This window comes from Piliocolobus tephrosceles, chromosome 2 (genome assembly GCF_002776525.5).
Source record: "Piliocolobus tephrosceles isolate RC106 chromosome 2, ASM277652v3, whole genome shotgun sequence".
Taxonomy (NCBI): domain Eukaryota; kingdom Metazoa; phylum Chordata; class Mammalia; order Primates; family Cercopithecidae; genus Piliocolobus; species Piliocolobus tephrosceles.
Window position 1 is genome coordinate 193,236,656 of NC_045435.1, and position 19,376 is coordinate 193,256,031.

General features: G+C 42.3%; 1 protein-coding gene across 6 annotated transcripts in view; it reads left to right on the plus strand.

Annotated features, from left to right (window-relative positions):
• Window positions 1-3,617: 3,617 nt before the first annotated feature.
• LRCH3 (leucine rich repeats and calponin homology domain containing 3) overlaps window positions 3,618-19,376 on the plus strand; it is an 89,256-nt gene continuing 73,497 nt past the window's right edge. For 2 of the 6 annotated variants that reach the window (XM_023214877.3, XM_023214880.3), the window contains exon 1: window positions 3,620-4,771. In XM_023214877.3, coding sequence (XP_023070645.1) covers window positions 4,657-4,771 — 115 coding nt within the window. In that variant the 5' untranslated portion in view covers window positions 3,620-4,656. Of the gene's footprint in view, window positions 4,772-19,376 lie in introns of all 6 variants that reach the window. The other 4 variants (XM_023214882.3, XM_023214878.3, XM_023214879.3 and 1 more) reach the window with 4 other exon arrangements.

Here is a 19,376-nt window from a genome sequence, read left to right on the forward strand (position 1 = left end):
GCCCAGGTTGTAGCTATTATCACTCTACGGTATCAGTGGTAGAATTTTGGCCTGGATTATAGCTATTATCACTATATAGTATCTGTGGCAGGTTCATCTAACTCTGTTCTTTCCACTGTACCGGGCAGCCTCTTCATGTAGAAATAGGTATTGCTGTTCCTGTTTTTACAGATGGTGGAAACCAGCATTTAGAGATATTCAATGATTTGCTCAAAGATCTGTGGCTAAAGGACAGAGGAGGGCGTATTAGCCATGATTTTACTCTAGTTTGAGGTGACTCCATAGTCTGTTTTTATGGCAGGTACTTTGATTCATTCAGGACCAACTTATGGTAGTTATTGGGTAGCTTAGACCTTATAGAAATTTGAAGCCACGTAAAATCAGTTGAATGCTAGTATGTAAAAGTTGCCTCACATACTGTTCCCTCCTCATGTGCAGCGGGTACATGGTAGAGCTGTTGTCCTTCGAATTCGTATCCTAGGGAACAGCATGTATTACCCATATTTATAATGAGACATGATTTTGAATTTATTGGGAACGTTTTCTTGAGACTTTCTGTGCTGTTTATTTTAAAAGGTTAATCTGGCCGGGCCCGGTGGCTCTCGCCTATAATCCCAGCACTTTGGGAGGCCAAAGTGGGCGGATCACCTGAGATCGGAAGTTCCAGACCAGTCTGGCCAACATGGTGAAACCCGGTCTCTACTAAAAATACAAAAATTAGCCAGGTGTGATGGCGGGTGCTTGTAATCCCAGCTACATGAGAGGCACAAGACTCACTTGAACCCAGGAGGCGGAGGTTGCAGTGAGCTGAGATTGTGCTGCTGCGCTCCAGCCTGGGCGACAGAGTAAGTGCTATCTCAAAAAAGAAAGAAAGAAGGAAAAATGAAAAAGATTAATCTTTTGGAAAAGGGGAATATTTATTTGGGAATGGGTGACTTCATACAGTGGACAAGAAGTCACAGAAGGCTTCTTGAAGCAGAAAGGATATAACTTGGATTTGGGCAAGCAGAAACAAGAAGGAAAGCCATTTTAGGCAGTGGTGCACAGCATGCAAAAAATATCAGAGTATAAGGGACATCAGTTAATTTTGCCAGTCCATCATTCAATCCCTTCTGGTAACAGGACTCCCATTTTCCTAGGGAACCACCCTCTCAGTTAAGTGAACCCCACGCTGACATAGGATATGCCAGTGACTCAGGCCCAGCTCATGGTCAGTCAGTCTACAGTCCATTGCTCTGGCCATAGTGATTGTTCAGAGGTGGGCACATTTTGCAATGAGCACAGATAAGTAACTGAATTTTTTGTTGAACTATTGAGAAAGAGGCATGCTTTGAGTCCTGGCGTTGCTGAGAGAATAGAATGTGAGCCTGGAAATTACCAATAAGTGGAAGGCAGAGCCCAAAGACGGAGACAGTGAGACCAACTTCTGATGGCAGTGTTTGTACCTTTGGGTCAGCCGCCATGCGTAAAGTCAGTGCTATCTCTGTACTTTCAAATTATGTGAGCTAGTAAATTCTCCTTTCTGCTTAAGGTGAGTAAAAAATTTTTTTTGTTTTTGAGACGGAGTCTTGCTCTGTCGCCCAGGCTGGAGTGCAGTGGTGTGATCTCGGCTCACTGCAAATTCTGCCTCCCAGGTTCAAGCGATTCTCCTGCCTCAGCCTCCTGAGTAGCTGGGATTACAGGCACCCGCCACCACGCCTGGCTAATTTTTATATATATAGTAGAGACGGGGTTTCAGCATATTGGCCAGGCTGGTCTCGATACCCTGACCTTGTGATCCACCCACCTCGGCCTCCCAAAGTGCTGGGATTATAGACGTGAGCCACCGCACCCGGCCAGAATTTTTTGATGATAAAAAGGTCCTGACTAACACAGTGAAACCGCCCACAATGATACTGTGGTGAGACCAATTTGGTCAAAATAAATTATTGGATCAGCGAATATAAGAGTTGCCTTTCACGTATGAGGAAGCTAGATAGCTGATAGGTTTAGAGACAGGTCAGGATTCATTCAACAGACGTTTCTTGACTAAAGGATTTTGGCAGTTAATGTAGAAAGAGGACCAAGACATCCTCTGCCCTGAAAGAACTCAGGGGTCTAATGGGGAGATAGACAGGTGGAAGGATTGTTTGAATTGTATAATAGCTAAACTTTTATGTTTTAGGCATTATGCTGGGTAATGTAGAGGAAACAAACATGAGGCCTTATTAATGTTTTTAAATCTAGTAGTCTGGTTGGGTAGCTGCATAGTAGAAAGCTGTGAGGGAATGAAATCCTGGTACACTGAGATTATACTGGGAAGTGAAAATGTACAAATGCTGACTGAATTTATTTAAGAAATAAAGGACAGAAGGAGTCCAAGATAACTGTTAAAACTGTAAGACTAGAAAGATAGTAATGCTATTGCTTATAATAGTAGCTGACATTTATTGAGGTCTTTACATATTCCAGGTGTTGTCCTAAGCTCTGTGTGTGTGTGTGTGTATATACATTATATATAAAACATGAACAAAAACAACCATAGTGAGTTTTTGACCCCATTTTACATGTGAGAAAATTGAGGCTCAGGAGATTAATTTGATCAAGGTCTCACAGCTAATAAGTGACAGAACTAGGATTCAATTTCTGATACATTTGACCCTAAAACTTGTGTTATTGATCAATAATTATACCGACAAGTTAGGTTCCTGTAATTTCTTTGGTTTGCCCAATATCTTTGAAGGGTTGGTAGCATATCTGGTGAATCATGTGGGACAAACAGAAACAAATAGAAACTAGAGTTTTAGAATGTAGAGTGAGACTTTGGGAGGCTGAGGTGGGTGGATCACGAGGTCAGGAGTTCAAGACCAGCCTGGCCAACATGGTGAGACCCTATCTTTACTAAAAATACAAAAAAAATTAGCTGGGCGTGGTGGCGCATGCCTGTAATCCCAGCACTTTGGGAGGCTGAGGCGGGATCACCCAAGGTCTGGAGCTCAAAACCAGCCTGGCCAATATGGTGAAACCCCTTCTCTACTAAAAATACAAAAGATGAGCCGGGTGTGGTGGCGGGCATCTGTAATCCCAGCTACTCGGGAGGCTGAGACAGGGGAATTGCTTGAACCCTGGAGTTGGAGGTTGTGGTGAGCCAAGATCACACCATTGCACTACAGCCTGGGCAACAAGAGCAAAACTCCGTCTCAAAAAAAATTAGAGGGAAGTTAAGGCTGTGGAATAAATTCAAGAGAGTCATAGTGAGAGTTTATAAGATTCTTGGAGGAAGGACATAGAGAATGGAAAAGGTAGGCACTGCCAACTCAGGGAGATACCAGCATTTTAAAAAGGTGGAAAGAGGAATCAGTCTGGGAAAAAACAAAAACAGAAAAAAGAAAAAAGATTCAGTAACTAGGCCTGTACTAGAATTCACAGAATCCTAAAACTAGGCCAGGCGCAGTGGCTCACACCTGTAATCCCAACACTTTGGGAGGCCAAGGCAGGTAGATCACCTGAGGTCAGGGGCTCGAGACCAGTCTGCCCAACACGGTGAAACCCCGTCTCTACTAAAAATACAAAATTAGCTGGTTGCCATTGGCGGGGGCCTATAATCCCAGCTACTCAGCAGGCAGGCAGGGGAATTGCTTGCGCCGGGGAGGCGGAGGTTGCAGTGAGCCGAGATGGTGCCTCTGCACTCCAGCCTGGGCAACAGAGCTAGACTCCATTTCAAAAAGAAAAGAAAAATCCTAAAACCGGAAGGAACCATAGTGACCTTCTGAGTTATTTCACAAATGAGAAGCAATCTGAAGCTGGGTGCAGTGGCTCACGCCTGTAATCCCAGCACTTTAACACTTTGGAAGGCTGAGGCGGGTGGATCGCTTGAGCCCAGGGGTCGGAGATCAGCCTAGGCAACATTGCAAACCTCATCTCTTAAAAAAATATGAAAATTAGTTTTGGTGGAATGCACCTGGAGTCGCAGCTAGCTGGGAAGCTGAGGTGGGAGACTGAGTCTGCAGTGAGTGGAGATGGCGCCACTGCTCTCCAGTGTGGACAACAGAGTGAGACCCTGTCTCAAAAAATAAATAAATAAAAACAAGAGAGAAGCAATCTCAGATTAAATGGTATTCTTGAGGTTATATAGTGAGGTGATACTGTTTTACAGAAGGCAAATAAGAGTCATAGCTGAAGCTTGAAGAAAACGCTTGAATGAAATACAGAAAACAAGAAACCAAAGACTCAACATTGGGGTAAAGCCTACAGGTGAGAGCAGGATGCTGTGGGGAGGTGGACTGAAATTACACAAAGGAAACAAATTGACATGTAGCAGGTGAACCAAAGTAATGCAGTGTTATTGGAGCTATGAGAAAATTTTCAAGAAATTAATACTCTAGGTAAGAAGGATGAGGACTGCTAAAATGCCGTTTAATTTTCCAAGGCGGCAGTCTGTAACTCACAAAATTATGATTTCATTAGTCTTGGAAATACGGACTAGAGTACCAGGTCTTAATTTGAGATTGTGTTTTTTCCTGGATCCTTGTTTATGTCTATTTTGTAACAGTCGCAGTATATGCACTATGAATTTTTCTAGAACTGTGCTGTCTAGTGTGGTAGCAACTAGCCGTAAGTGGTTATTCAAATAGAAATGTAAAACTCGATTCTTCATTTGCAGCAGCCACATTTCGAATGCTTACTAGCCACATACGTCATTTTGGACAGTACCTTGGACCCACCTCCTCTGTCATGTCGGACAGCACAGATAATAGAACTTTCTCATCACTGCCGGAAGTTATGTTGGACAGTATGTGAGACTCCCCGGGATTGTTTTTAAAAGGGAAGGGGAGGTAGTAGGATGGTTTCTTTAGGGGAGGCAAGAAGATGAACCATAGATGACCATCAGACCAGTGTTGAGGGTAGGGGAGTGGCAGCAGTGTTGGGGCCAAGGATTTCCCAGGTTCCAGTTCCTTTTACAGTGGCTGTATTTGGGAGCTGGATGGTTAACGTTACTTCATATTATAACATCAAGTATGACTTTAAGTGGTATGGTTATATACGTGTTTCTCATTCTTTGCAATTCATTTGTGAAATATCCCAGTTGTGCTTGGGAAAAATGTATGGTCAATGTGGTAATTCACACAAAGGAATATTATTTTGAATTCCTGAAGCAGCTGGCAATATCAAATGAGGTGCGACTAATTTTAGAATCAAATTAGTCCTAAAAATTTAAAGCATTTCCTTATTCACTTTTAACTTTCTTCTTTGCTTTTCACAATTTCTAAATTTTTATTGTTTGAAGGAAGTCTTAACCCTTAGATTTAAACTGGTTTAACTTACTTCTTATTTAAAGACTGGGTAATAGATTTTCCCATTAAAAACAGGTTTTTGACTAGGTGCGGTGTGGCTCATGCCTGTAATCCCAGCACTTTGTGAGGTCGAGGTGGGTGGATCACCTGAGGTCAGGAGTTTGAGACCACCCTGTCCAACATGGCGAAACCCCATCTCTACTAAAAATACAAAAATTAGCCGGCCGTGGTGACGCGTGCCTGTAATCCCAGCCTCAGCTACTGGGGAGGCTGAGGCAGAATTGCTTAACCCAGGAGGCAGAGGTTGCAGTGAGCCGAGATTGCATTACCGCACTCCATCCTGGGTGACAGAGTAAGACTCCGTTAAAGCAAACAAACAAAAAGAACAGACAGGCTGGGTGCAGTGGCTTAAGCCTGTAATCCCAGCACTTTGGGAGGCCGAAGCGGGTGGATCCTGAGGTCAGGAGTTCAAGACGAGCCTGGCCATAATGGTGAAACCCGTTTCTACCAAAACTACAAAAAAAAAAAAATTAGCCAGGCGTGCCGGTAGGTGTTTGTAAACTCAGCTACTCGGGAGGCTGAGGCAGGAGAATCGCTTGAACCCTGGTGGTGGAGGTTGCAGTGAGCTGAGATCACACTGATCACCCCACTATACTCCACTTCAGCCTGGGTGACAGAGTGAGACTCTGTCTCAAAAAAACAAAAAACAAAAAAAACCCACAGCTTTTAAAAAATGATTTTCGTATCATAGAGAGTGGGAAGGTCAGCCACAGTCTTCTTAAGATTTCCAATAAATGCAACAGATTATATCCAGAATATTTATAAAATTTCTACAAACAAGAAAAAGAGAACCCAGTAGAAAACTGAGAAAACACTTGAACTAGTACTTTACTAAAGAGGAATTCCAAATGGCCAATAAATATTTGAAAAGGTGCTCAACCTCATCAGTAATCAAGAGAATAGAAAATAAAACCACAGTGGGTACTATAAAAGTTGATGATTCCAAGTACTGGATAGAACGTGGAGCAGTGGAGACTCTCACACGATGCTGTGGGAGCTTGTGGGAGTGTGAACTGGTGCCTCAACTTTGAAAATGCTTTGGAACGATCCAGGAAGGTTTAACATACATATAATACATATAAATACATATATTTATACATATTCTGTGACCCAGAAATTTCACTCTGAGATATATCCCTCAGAGAAAGTTGTGTGTATGTATACCAGGATATACAACATGTATAAGACTGTCCATAGCATTATTCATATTTGACAAAATAGAAACAACTTGAGTGATGATCACCAGTAGAATGGATAAATCAATTGTGTGGCAATGAATGAGCTGGCCGGGGTGGTGGCTCACGCCTGTAATCCCAGCACTTTGGGAGGCTGAGGCGGGGGGATCACAAGGTCAGCAGTTCGAGACCAGCCTGACCAACATGGTGAAACCCCATCTCTACTAAAAATACAAAAAGTTATCTGGGCGTGGTGGCAGACGCCTGTAATTTTAGGTACTCAGGAGGCTGAGGCAGGAGAATTGATTGAACCTGGGAGGCGGAGGTTGCAGTGAACTGAGATCACACCACACAGCACTCTAGCCTGGGTGACAGAGTGAGACTCCATCTCAAAAAAAAAAATAAGAAAATGAATGAGCTATAACTATATGCAGTTGCAGGAATGAACCTTAGAAACATGATGTCGAGAAAGTGAAGTGTGAAGCATAATATATATAGTACAAATATATTTAGTAAAGTTCACAAACAAAAAAATATGTAAGTGCTAAAAGTAAGAAGAAAAAGAAATAATTACCATAAAAATCAGGACGATGGTTCCCTCTAGGGGAGGAGCAAAAGGCTGTGATTAGGAAAGGGGGCTTTGTGTTGGGAGTCAGGGATGTATTTCTGAAGAATTGGAAATACTCTGTTTCATGACCTTGGTGGTGATTATATGGTTGTTCATGTTTTACTTTTTAAAAATTGAATTGTACGTTTATGATTTATTCACTTTTCATTTATGTTCTACTTTTGTTGAGGCTAACTTCCTCATTGTTAACTCATATATTTCTCATGGCCATCTCTTTTTAAATTCTCTTCCTTTCTACCATCTCCTCCCCAGTTAGGCAGTTACTGTTTCCCTAATACCCTGTGCACATTTTTCTATTGTCACAGTACACAATATCATCTTTTCTTCTACTAGATTGGCAGCTTCTTGAAGGAGGTATATTAGTTTTCTGTTGCTAAGTAGCAAGTTATTACAAATTTAACAGCTTAAAACACCACCCATTTATTACAGTTCCATAGGTTAGGAGTCTGGACTCAGCTGAACTCAAGGTTCCGCAAGACTGAAATTAATGTGTTGGCAGGCTGGGCTCTTACCTGGAGGCTTTGGGAAACAGTTTGCTTCCACGCTCATTCAAGTTTTGGCAGAATTCAGTCTTTGTGGTTATAAAACTGAGGTTCTCATTTCCTTTCTGGTTGTCAGCCTCAGGCCACTCTCAGGTCCTGGAGGCCACCTGCATTCTTACAACGTGGCCCTGTCTATCCTCAAGCCAGCATTGGTGTGTCATCAAGCACTTCTCGTGCTTCCAATTTCTCAGACTTCCTCTGCTGCTGCTATCCACAGCGTTCATGTGATGAGACTGGGTTTACCAAGATTGTGCCTCTTTTGATTAATTCTAAAGTCAACTGATTAGTAAACTTCATGACATCTGCAAAATCCCCTCTTCCACATAAGGAAGATACTCGGGGTATGAGATCCTGTATTCCCAGTTCCAGGGATTAGAGTGGTGTCTTCGTCCATTTTGTGCTGCTATTACAGCATACCACAGACTGAGTAGTTTATAATGGGTGGAAATTTGTTGGCTCACAATTTTGGAGGTTGGAAAGATCAAGATCTAGGTGCTGCCATCTAGTGAGGGCCTCCTTGCTGTGTTACATTTTGTTGAAGATTTTTGCATCTGTGTTCATCAGTGATAGTGGCTTTTGTATTTTTATTTTTTGTGTCTGGCTTTGGTATCAGGGTAATGCTGGCCTCGTAAACTGAGTTTGGAAGTATTCCCTTCTCTTCAGTTTTTTTAAAGAGTTTGAGAAGGATTGTTACTGGTTCTTTATATGTTTGGCAGAATTCAGCAGTGAAACCATGGTTTTTCTTTGGTGAGAGACTATTACTAATTCAGTCCTTACTCATTAATCTGTTCAGATTTTGTTTCTTCATGATTCAATCTTGGCAGGTTGTATGTTCCTAGGAATGTATACGTTTCTTCTGAGTTACTCAGTTTGTTGGCGTATAACTTTTGAGTGTTTGTTGAATGAATGGATGGGTGAATGAGAAGGCAAAAAGAAGTGATTGAGAGCCTCTTCACTTTCATAGCTTTGGAAATAGTGACACCTGACTGCACTATAAAGTAACTGGTTTCAGTGGGGACCCTGGTGGTTTCAATGATACGTAGAATTCAGTCAGAACATTCTCAAGGATAATACTAGTGAGTATGCTTCTCTTTGGTGTGAAAACGTCAAGCATTCAGAACTTTTTAAATTGGCGTCATAGAGGATAAGAGAGATGATGTTACATGTGCTAAGAGTTTGTCTCTCAAAATAAATGTCAGTTTCTAGGTATTTGGAAACTTTCACAATAGATTCATTGATTATAATAAAAGGAATAAAAATGTTAAACCTTCTATGGAGTGAAGGAGGCTTTCTGTTTATCCCGTGTTTCCAACTTTGGTAGTTACATAAGTCTCACTTGTGTAAGGAAAATCTTAGATAATGTGGTTATGCTTCTTTTAGCCTAGAAAATTGGTGGCTTCTGGCCATCCATTATCAAGTGACAAGCTGTAGCATATTGCTTCTCAGGCTTTGGTGTTGTGCATAAAATCACCTGGGGCACTTTTTAAAAAAAAAATGTGAGTCCCTGGGTCTGATTCCTAGAGAGATTGAGAGCTGGGCTGGAGTCCATTAAACTCCATTTTAAACAAGCATCCTGACAGTACTAGGTGCAGGTGGTTAAGAACCACTTGAAAAATACTTCCTTAGAATTTGCTACTTTAAGCCAGGTGTGGTGATTTGTGCCTGTAGTCCCAGCTACTTGGGAGACTGAGGCAGGAGAATCACTTGAACCTGGGAGGTGGAGGTTGCAGTGAGCTGAGATTGCACCACTGCACTCAAGCCTGGGCCACAGAGTGAGACTGTTTTTTGTTTTTTGGCTTAAAAAAAAAAAAAATAGAATTTGCTCCTTTACTCTAAAAGTTATTTTGGAGGGTAGTAGTTTTTCACAGCCGGTTCTATGGCATGCCATATGGGTTCGCCCGCCCTTGTGAGAAATGCAGAATTGCAGGCCTCGTCTCAGAATAAGAATCTGCATTTGCATTTCAGCTTAAGAAGCACTGCTCTCACGTTAACCAGGTAACTCTTTCCAAAGGGTCTCAGTAAGTAAATAATTGGCCTTAATTTAACCCCATATGATATGGGACGACCAAATTGAATACTTTCAACATCAGTCTATTAAAAAATGAAAAGGGGCTGGGCATGGTGGCTCATTGTAATCCCAGCACTTTGGGAGGCTGAGGCAGGCGGATCACTTGAAGTCAGGAGTTCAAGACCAGCCTGACCAACATGGTGAAACCCCATCTCTACCAAAAAATACTAAAATTTGCCAGGAGTGGTGGCATGCACCTCTAAGTTAGTTCTAGCTACTAGGGAGGCTGAGGTGGGAGAATTGCTCGAACCGCAGAGGTGGAGGTTGCAGTGAGCCAAGATTGTGCCACTGCACTGGGCGACAGAGACCCTGTATCCAAAAAAAAAAAAAAAAAACCCACACATTTTGGGGGTGGCAATAAGCAAAGAAGAAAGTTATGTTCCTAGGATATGATGCGCTGGACATGCCATGGATATGTACATGGCTAGAGTTTGATGTTAGCAAGCCCTTTTAGACTGGCCTTGCCTCAGCTGCACCCCTCCTTAAGTTACACTGGAAAATAAAAAAGCCTTCATATGTCCTCCTAATAGGTGTGGTAAGGATCCAGAGTGCAGAAATCCCATTGTGTATCCAGAGCTCAGTTATCTTGTCCTCACTCCTATCCCTCATGAGGACTGGGGCTTTCTACCCAAAATTGTTATACCAGAAACAGGGCTCTATTTCTCACTGGTGTATTTGTTTCTAGTACCTACTTTTAAAAGACTATTACTTGTTCAGTTGCTTATCTTGCTTGTGAAGACAATGTTTAGTAACACGAGGAACTACAAACATTCTTGTGGTCAAATCAACAGTGGCCATCATAGGTTTGTTAATTTTGCTGTTTTATCATAATACTTGTAGTTAGTAAACACTTCCTTATTTTCTAACATAAGAATGACAAATAGAACGTAAAGGCATTTCCAGTAGAATCTATCTGTGCCTTGATTATCTACTCCTTTATTTTATTTTATTTTATTTTTCATTTTTTTTGAGACAGAGTGTCACTTTGTTGCCCAGGCTGGAGTATAGTGGTATGATCGTGGCTCACTGCAACCTCCGCCTCCTGGGTTCAAGCGATTCTCCTGCCTCAGCCTCCTGAGTAGCTGGGACTTCAGGTGTGCGCCACCACTCCCGGCTAATTTTATTTATTTATTTATTTATTTTGAGATGGAGTCTCGCCCTGTCGCCCAGGCTGGAGTGCAATGGCGTGATCTCGGCTCACTGCAGCCTTCACTTCCCGAGTTCAAATGATTCTCCTGCCTCAGCCTCCCAAGTAACTGGAATTATAGGCGTCTCTGACCACGCCCAGCTAGTTTTTGTGTTTTCAGTGGTGGCGGGGTTTCACCATGTTGGCCAGGCTGGTCTCAAACTCCTGACCTAGTGATCCACCCACCTTGGCCTCCCAAAGTGTTGGGATTACAAGCGTGAGCCACCACGCCTGGCCACTAATTTTTGTATTCTTAGTAGAGATAGGGTTTCACAATGTTGACCAGGATGGTCTTGATATCTTGACCTCGTGATCTACCCACCTTGGCCTCCCAAAGTGCTGGGATTACAGGCGTGAGCCACCGCGCCCGGCTTCTACTCCTTTTTTCACACAAGAAGGGGGTTTTTCCATAATACGTATTGATTTTTTTCATAGTACCCTTCATATTACCTTTTCTTTTTAGGATCTTTATGAATCTGAGAGATTCAGAATGTTGACAACTGACTGTACTTGCTGCATTCCATACTCGCGTATCATTGCTTAAACTGTGTGTGGCAAAACTTCTTTCCTATTCCGACGCTGATTACTATTGATAACCTGGAAATTATATTCCAAAAACAAAAAGATTTTCTAGGTTCATCTTGTTTTCCCCTGTCCTAACAAAGCGGTTTTATCCTTAAGGAGCCTTGGTACCTTTTAGTGAGCAACAGGATCCAGGACTACAGCCTGTCTCCTGGAGCTCATTGTCTAGCATTTCACATGGCAACTGATACCGGACAAGATAACAATAAAGACAGTCCAGCTTATTTCATCTGAAGGAACAGGAGCCTTTCAAAAGCATGAATGTGGTCAATTTTAACCCTTATTTGACCAAATTCTTTTTTTACCCTAATATAGAAGCTTTTGGATTGATATTCATTTATGATCCGTGTTACCAACTTTTCCCATTTTCATTCCCAGCATAGTCACATTTTATGGGCTGTGTTAGTATATATTATACCAAAGTATATTTTGAATTAAAATACTATCAAAAGTTTTAGAAATATCAACATTTAAATGTCACTTTGTGATTGCTCATTTTTAATAAATCTCCTTTTTGTGATGCCACTGAGCCCATATATTTGAAAGCTCCTAAATTTTACTTACCTGGGTTTACTCAGTATAGTCAGTCTGATTTCCTGTCCCTGTTCAGCAGATAATTCAAGGCCAGTTTCATCAAGGATTTATTTTATTTCTTTAAACAAAGGATTACTTATGAAATATATGCATGATGACTTTCTAGCATAAACCTGAGTTACTTAAACTAACATACTAGGTCATCTAACAGCCATTACTTAATTTCAAGGTAAAATAATTTTATTATTTAGAATACATAGTACTTAATTATTTCACAAAACCTGTGCTTCTGTGGGCAGGGGTGGTCTTTGCAGAATGCAGTCGATGTCTTGCTGTCTTACATTATGCTGCCGTGTCCAAAAGGCAGTTCTTTTCATTTCCAGAGGTCTTGGTATGACATGTAACTTTCCATTTTGCTTAACTTGTTATTTTATTAGAGTATGTATCAAAGGTTTGAATTATTTTTATTCTCACATTTTTCTGGAGGAAGAAACCTTCCTGCAACATACAACTATATCACAGTTGCAACCTCTTTTTTTTTTTTTTTTGAGACGGAGTCTTGCTCTGTCGCCCAGGCTGGAGTGCAGTGGCTGGATCTCAGCTCACTGCAAGCTCCGCCTCCTGGGTTTACGCCATTCTCCTGCCTCAGCCTCCCGTGTAGCTGGGACTACAGGCACCGCCACCTCTCCGGCTAGTTTTTTGTATTTTTTTTTTTTAGTAGAGACGGGGTTTCACTGTGTTAGCCAGGATGGTCTCGAAATCCTGACCTCCTGATCTGCCCGTCTCGGCCTCCCAAGTGCTGGGATTACAGGCTTGAGCCACCGCGCCCGGCCCACAGTTGCAACTTCTTAGTAATATTGTGTTCAAGTTTCTTAATACATTTTCCAAATGTGGGCGAACACAGAGACACACACAGATCGTTACAAACCCAATCATTTAGTTTCTCTCAGGAGGAAGCAAACAACTATTGCTCTTAGTTGTAAATATTCAAATCATTTTCTTGGACTAGAAATCTTGACCTATTCTGCCAGTTTACCGTTCTCTTGGACACACTGTAGCTGCCACAGAGCACTGTTCTGAAAGTGTGGTTCCTAGGCCAGCAGCAGCAGCATCACCTAGGACATTGTTAGAGGTTTACATTATTGGATGTTACCTCAGACATGTGGTATCAGAAATTCCAGGGTAGGCCTGAGCAGTCTGTTTTAACAAGCCCTCCAGGTCAGTCTGATGCCTGCTGAAGCTGGATAACCACTGCTGTGGAATGTAGAAAATCTCATGGTAATTGTATAATTTATTCATAAAAAAATCCCCAGCAAATTTAGTGTAGTAATTACTTTTGACAGTTCACAGAGAAATTTATCTAAATTTTAGACTTCCAATTTTGGAGGACTAGTATTTTTAAATCCTCATGGTTACAGCTTTGCATCTGGAAGTCCTATCCTAGTGCATTGCTTTTTGCTATGTGGAAACTGTGACCTTTGGTTACATCATTCCCCCCAACCCATATTGTTTTGTTAAAAACCTGAAAAGCTTCCTGTTACTTTTTAGGCATCATTTTGGGGTGGGGGAGGGATAAAGCACGTACCATAATATGAAACATTTTATTAAAAGCTTTATTGCCGGACACAGCGGCTCACGCCTGGAATCCCAGCACTTCGGGAGGCTGAGGCAGGTGGATCACGAGGTCAGGAGTTCGAAACCAGCCTGGCCAACATGGTGAAACCCCGTCTCTACTAAAAATACAAAAATTAGCTGGGCATGGTAGTGGGCGCCTGTAGTCCCAGCTACTTGGGAGGCTGAGGCGGGAGAATGGCGTGAACCCGGGAGGCAGAAGTTGCAGGGAGCTGAGATCGCGCCACTGCACTACAGCCTGGGTGACAGAGCGAGACTCCATCTCAAAAACAAAAAAATGTATTAAATACTTTAAAAAAATTATAATGATCTCCCTACTGCTACCTCTATCCCTAGGAGAATAAAAGAATAAAAATTCCAGGAGATACTGAAAGGTGGCAGGGCAGGGATCCTGCATAAGACTCAGAAAATAGCCCCCATTTCTTCCCATTGTAATTTTTTTTTTTTTTTTGAGATGGGGTCTTGCTCTGTCACTCAGGCTGGAGTGCAGTGGTGTGATCTCAGCTCATTGCAACCTCCGCCTCCTGGGTTGAAGCGATTCTCCTGCCTCAGCCTCCTGAGTAGCTGGGACTACAGGCGCCCCCACCATGCCTGGCTAGTCTTTGTATTTTTAGTAGAGACGGGGCTGGTCTCTACTAAAGAGACCATGCTGGCCAGGCTGGTCTCGAACTCCTGACCTCATGATCTGCCCGCATCGGCCTCCCAAAGTGCTGGAGGATTACAGGAGTAAGCTCCCGTGCCCAGCCCCCATTATAATTTTTTTTAACTTTTCTCTCTTAAGATCTGAAGAAAAATCCAGTGCAGTGGCATGGCGGGGTGCAAGCATACCATAGTTAACTAACCTGTAATCTCTATGCATCTTAAAGGTGATATTAAGTAAGAATCTCAGTGTCTGAAGAGGTAGTTTAATGATGGTATCTAATATTTGCACTAAATGATACCTCTTTCAAAATCCCTCATTTTTACTGGGATAATGCAGCTGCCTGTTAGTCACTTACCTGTTTTTCAGCATTTTAAAATAATTTGTAGTATAGTGCTTTGTACAGAAGACCTGGTATACTTATGCATGGACTTTGAATTCAGAGAAATCTAGGTTTGTGTATAGTAAGAGACTGAACTGTCTCTTACTAGCCTTGTGTGACTCATAGGAAAGTTTTCTAACCTTCATAAATGGCGGTTTCCTCATCTGTGCAATGTCTACCTCATAAGGAGGTTTTGTAGATTAAATGAGATTATAGCCCTGTGGAGCAATAAAGGTTCCAGTGCATATATGTGCTTAGCAAATGTTAGTTTTTAAAAAATTTTCACCTTTCTTTTCCTTCCTCTGCTTGCTTCAGTGCTGTATTTTTTTAGTTAGTAAAAATATATTCTCTGCCTGTGTTTCAGTCACTGTTCTAGGCATGGATATAACTTTTGAATTATGCTCTTTGAATGTTAAATAAACCAAGTCCAGTTTGTTATAACATGTTTTTAGGCCAGGCATGGTGGCTCACGCCTGTAATTCCAGCACTTTGGGAGGCCAAGGTGGGAGGATTGCTTGAGGCCAGGAGTTTGAATCAGTCTGGGCAACATAGTGAGACACTGGTTTCTACAAAAAGTAAACAAAATCAGCTGGGCATGATGCCATGCATCTGCAGTCCCAGCTACTTGGGAAGATGAGGCCAGAGGATGGCTTGAGCCCAGGAGTTTGAGCCTGCAGTGAGCTATGATTGCATCACTGTATTTCACCTTGGGTGACAGAGTGAGAGATTATTTCCGAAAATAGTGCGGTGGGGAGGGTGGAGAGGAAGTAATATTTAAAAAAAAAAATTAAAGCTTTTAGTTTTGTTATTCTTGCTTTACATTTCATTATGATGTTGTAAAATATATATAAGAGGATTAAATTGCTGTATTGTAACTGCCATGATCCTAAACTGACATCTTCCTTCTGATATGAACAGTGAAGATAGTTGACTGGTTACTACTAGTAGTTAATATCATGTTTTCCTGGAGTTTTTGCTGAAGTCGTTTTTGTCATGTATCGTTTAGTTCCCTCCTGAATTGTACCTGAAGGATTTTGTTTTACCTTGAAATTTTTGGTTATCATTTTAAAGGTTTTCTTTTAAAATTTCTAGAGAAAGTCTTTATTTTAGTGATCTTTAAATTTTTTTTAAATTTGAAGTGAGAAGTTACCAAATAATTTTATGTTTGGCAGCAAAGTTTTCATCATAATAATACCTCATAAAACACCTTTTCAAAGAAAAGCTTTCATTTGTTTTTGTTACACAATTTTTACATTTCACAATTAAGTGACATTGACTTTGTCCCAGTCCAACATATGTCACCAATTAAGCAAGACTAGAACCCAGGTTTATAGACTACAAGGATAGTTCTCTTAGCTAAATTAAATCTGAGTTTGATTTCATTTTTTATTTCTCTGGTTAAATTTCCTTATAAGTTTTCTCGTAGCTGAGCTTTGGAAATATGTACCAAAATTTTATCAGCCTACATACATTTTTCAGCATCCCACTCTCCTAGGATATGTGGAAAACATGACTGGAGAAGAAAGCCTTCTTTTTTTTTGAGACAGAGTTTCACTCGTTGCCCAGGCTGGAGTGCAATGGTGCTATCTCGGCTCACCTCAACCTCCGCCTCCCGGGTTCAAGTGATTCTCCTGCCTCAGCTTCTCGAGTAGCTGGGATTACAGGCATGCACCACCACGCCCTGCTAATTTTGGATTTTTAGTAGAGCCGGGATTTCACCATGTTGGTCAGGCTGGTCTCGAGCTCCCAACCTCAGTGATCCACCCGCCTTGTCCTCCCAACGTGCTGGGATTACAGGCGTGAGCCCCTGTGCCTGGCCAAGAAAAAGCCATTTTTTTGAGTCCTTCAGAATATGTGATTGCTTTTCCTGAGGATCAAATGGATGCAAACTGATAAAACATGATATGTGGACTATCCTTGATAACTTTTCCAGTAAGACACTATTTTCTTAAGGGTCTTACCTCTGTCATATTTTTGAAGGAGAAGAATGTGCAACAGAAAAATCAAGGAGGCTTTTTCTTCAGAGGGCTTGGACTAGAACTGGGTCTGGAATTGGGTATAGGCTTGCTGAAGATGGGGACATGTCTCCAAATTGAAAACCTGATGACAACTGGCATACAGAATGGCAGGATCTCCAAGGCATCTCTCTACTTGGCTGATATACTCCTCTGGTTATTGGAGTTTTTGTCTTTGGAGAAAATCTAGGGGAAAAGAGAAAAGATTTTAAGGTATTGATACTTACAGAACCCAAATGAAACAGCCAGGTCCCTACGTTGTACCTTACAGGGAAGTGTACACACAGAGCTTCCAACCAGAATTTCAATGTTACGTTTTTTTTTGTTTTTTGAGATGGAGTTTTGTTCTTGTTGCCCAGGCTGGAGTGTAATGGTGGGATCTTGGCTCACCGCAATGTCTGCCTCCCGTGTTCAAGTGACTCTCCTGCCTCAGCCTCCCAAGTAGCTGGGATTACAGGCATGTGCCACCATGCCCGGCTAATTTTGTATTTTTAGTAGAGACAGGGTTTCTCCATATTGATCAGGCTGGTCTCGAACTCCCGACTTCAGGTGCCGCCCGCCTCAGCCTCCCAAAGTGCTGGGATTACAGGTGTGAGTCACTGCACCTGGTCTGTGTTTTTAAATATGAAAAGAAAACTAAACACTACTAGCTATTTGAAGAACATTTTTCCCTGTCTTTTTTTAATTTTAGTAGAGACAGGGGTTCTTACTCTGTTGCTCAGGCTGGTCTCAAACTCCTGAGCTCAAATGATCCTCTCACCTCGGCCTCCCAAAGTGCTAGGATTACAGGCGTGAGTGCCTGGCCTTGAAGAACATTTCTGACAGCAAAGACAGAGAGGAACATAACAAAAGGAACCCAGAGAAAACAGACAAGAGGAAAACTTCCAAAAACCTGGAATCAATATCCTAAAAGGCAGAAAGGAAGTCCTGCCAACATGAAATATAGTGAGGGTGTCTAAGAAAAGGGCATAGGAATGCCAGACACAGCCTGACCTCACCTGAGACCAGCCTGGCTAACATGGTGAAACCCTGTCTCTACTAAAAATACAAAATTAGTCTGGTGTAGTATAGAGGCTGAAACAGGAGAATCGCGTGAACCTGGGAGGTGGAGGTTGCAGTGAGCCAAGATCAAGCCATTGCACTCCAGCCTGCGCAACAAGAGCAAAACTCCATCTCAAAGAAAAAAAAAAAAAAACACACAGGAATTCAGAGAATAAGACAGCTCTTGGAAATGGAAAGCACCATATCTATCAGAAATAAAGAAAATTCAGCAGAGGCGTTCAGAAATAAAGTTGAGGAAATCTCCCAGAAAGCAGGAAAAAGGAAACAGAAAAATACGTCAGTCTAGGAGGTTCGACATCTATTAGGTTTCGGATTGAGAAAACAGAATACAAAGAAGGGGAAGGAAATAATTCGTTTAGTTTTTCTTTTTCTTTTTTTTTTTTTTTGGAGACAGAGTCTTGCTCTGTCACCCAGGCTGGAGTGCCGTGGCCCGATTTTGGCCCACTGCAACTTCCGCCTCCCGGGGTCAAGCGATTCTCCTGCCTCAGCCTCCCAAGCAGCTGGAACCACAGGCGCCCGCCGCCCTGCCCAGCTAATTTTTTGTATTTTAGTAGAGACGGGGTTTCACTGTGTAAACTGAGCTCAGGCAGTCCGCCCACCTCGGCCTCCCAAAATGCTAGGCTTACAGGCGTGAGCCACAGCGCCCGGCCTTGTTTCAGTTTTTTAAAACTGAGGAACACAAGACTCTAGATGGAAAGGGTGTGTTCTGCATAATGAAAAGAAAAAAGGAAAAAGGTCTACTCTAGGGCACGTTGTACAAGTTCAGAACACCGAAGTCATAGCCGCGTGCTGACAAGCCTGCCGCGGAGTTAGTGACGCAGTGAGCCATGGAGCAGGAAACCGTGTGCCTGCTGTCCTAGAGTCACCGCCCTGCAGAGTGCCAGCTGGGCTGTAGACAGGTGACGTGGCTGCCCCTCAGCCCAGGCATACAGAGGGCAGCGAGCCTATTTCAGGGGCATAACCACTATATTTTGGATGGGCCTTTGTGATACATATGGGAGGCACCTTTGAGTTGTACATCTTTTGTGGCTTGTGACTTGTGTATCTTTTGCACTACTCATTGTATTTTTTGGTAGAGACGGAGTTTTACCATATTGGCCAGGCTGGTCTTGAACTCCTGACCTCAGGTGATCCGCCCGCCTCAGCCTCCCAAAATGCTGGGATTACAGGTGTGAGCCACTGCGCCCGACCCCCGAGACCCCATTTTTACAAAAGATTTGAAAGAAAAATTAGCCCGGCATGGTTCCACATTCCTGTGGTCCCAGCTACTTAGGAGGCTCAGGTCAGAGAATCACTTGAGCCCAGGAGTTCCAGGTTTCAGTGAGCTGTGATTGCACCACTGCACTCTAGCCTGGGCGACAGGGCAAGACCCTGTGTCCAAAAAAAAACAAAAAAAAAAAAAACAAAAAACCACACACACACACACACACACAAGTTAAAAGTGATTGCTTTAAGGGGCAGGTATTGGGAGTTAACGAGGAATTAGACCTCTCCTGTTTGGGTGCTAGTTTTTTCTTTCAGCCTATGTCCTACTTGAAGTGAGTTTCTTGTAGATAACATAAAGTTGCATCTTTTTTTTTTTTTTTCTAAGACGGAG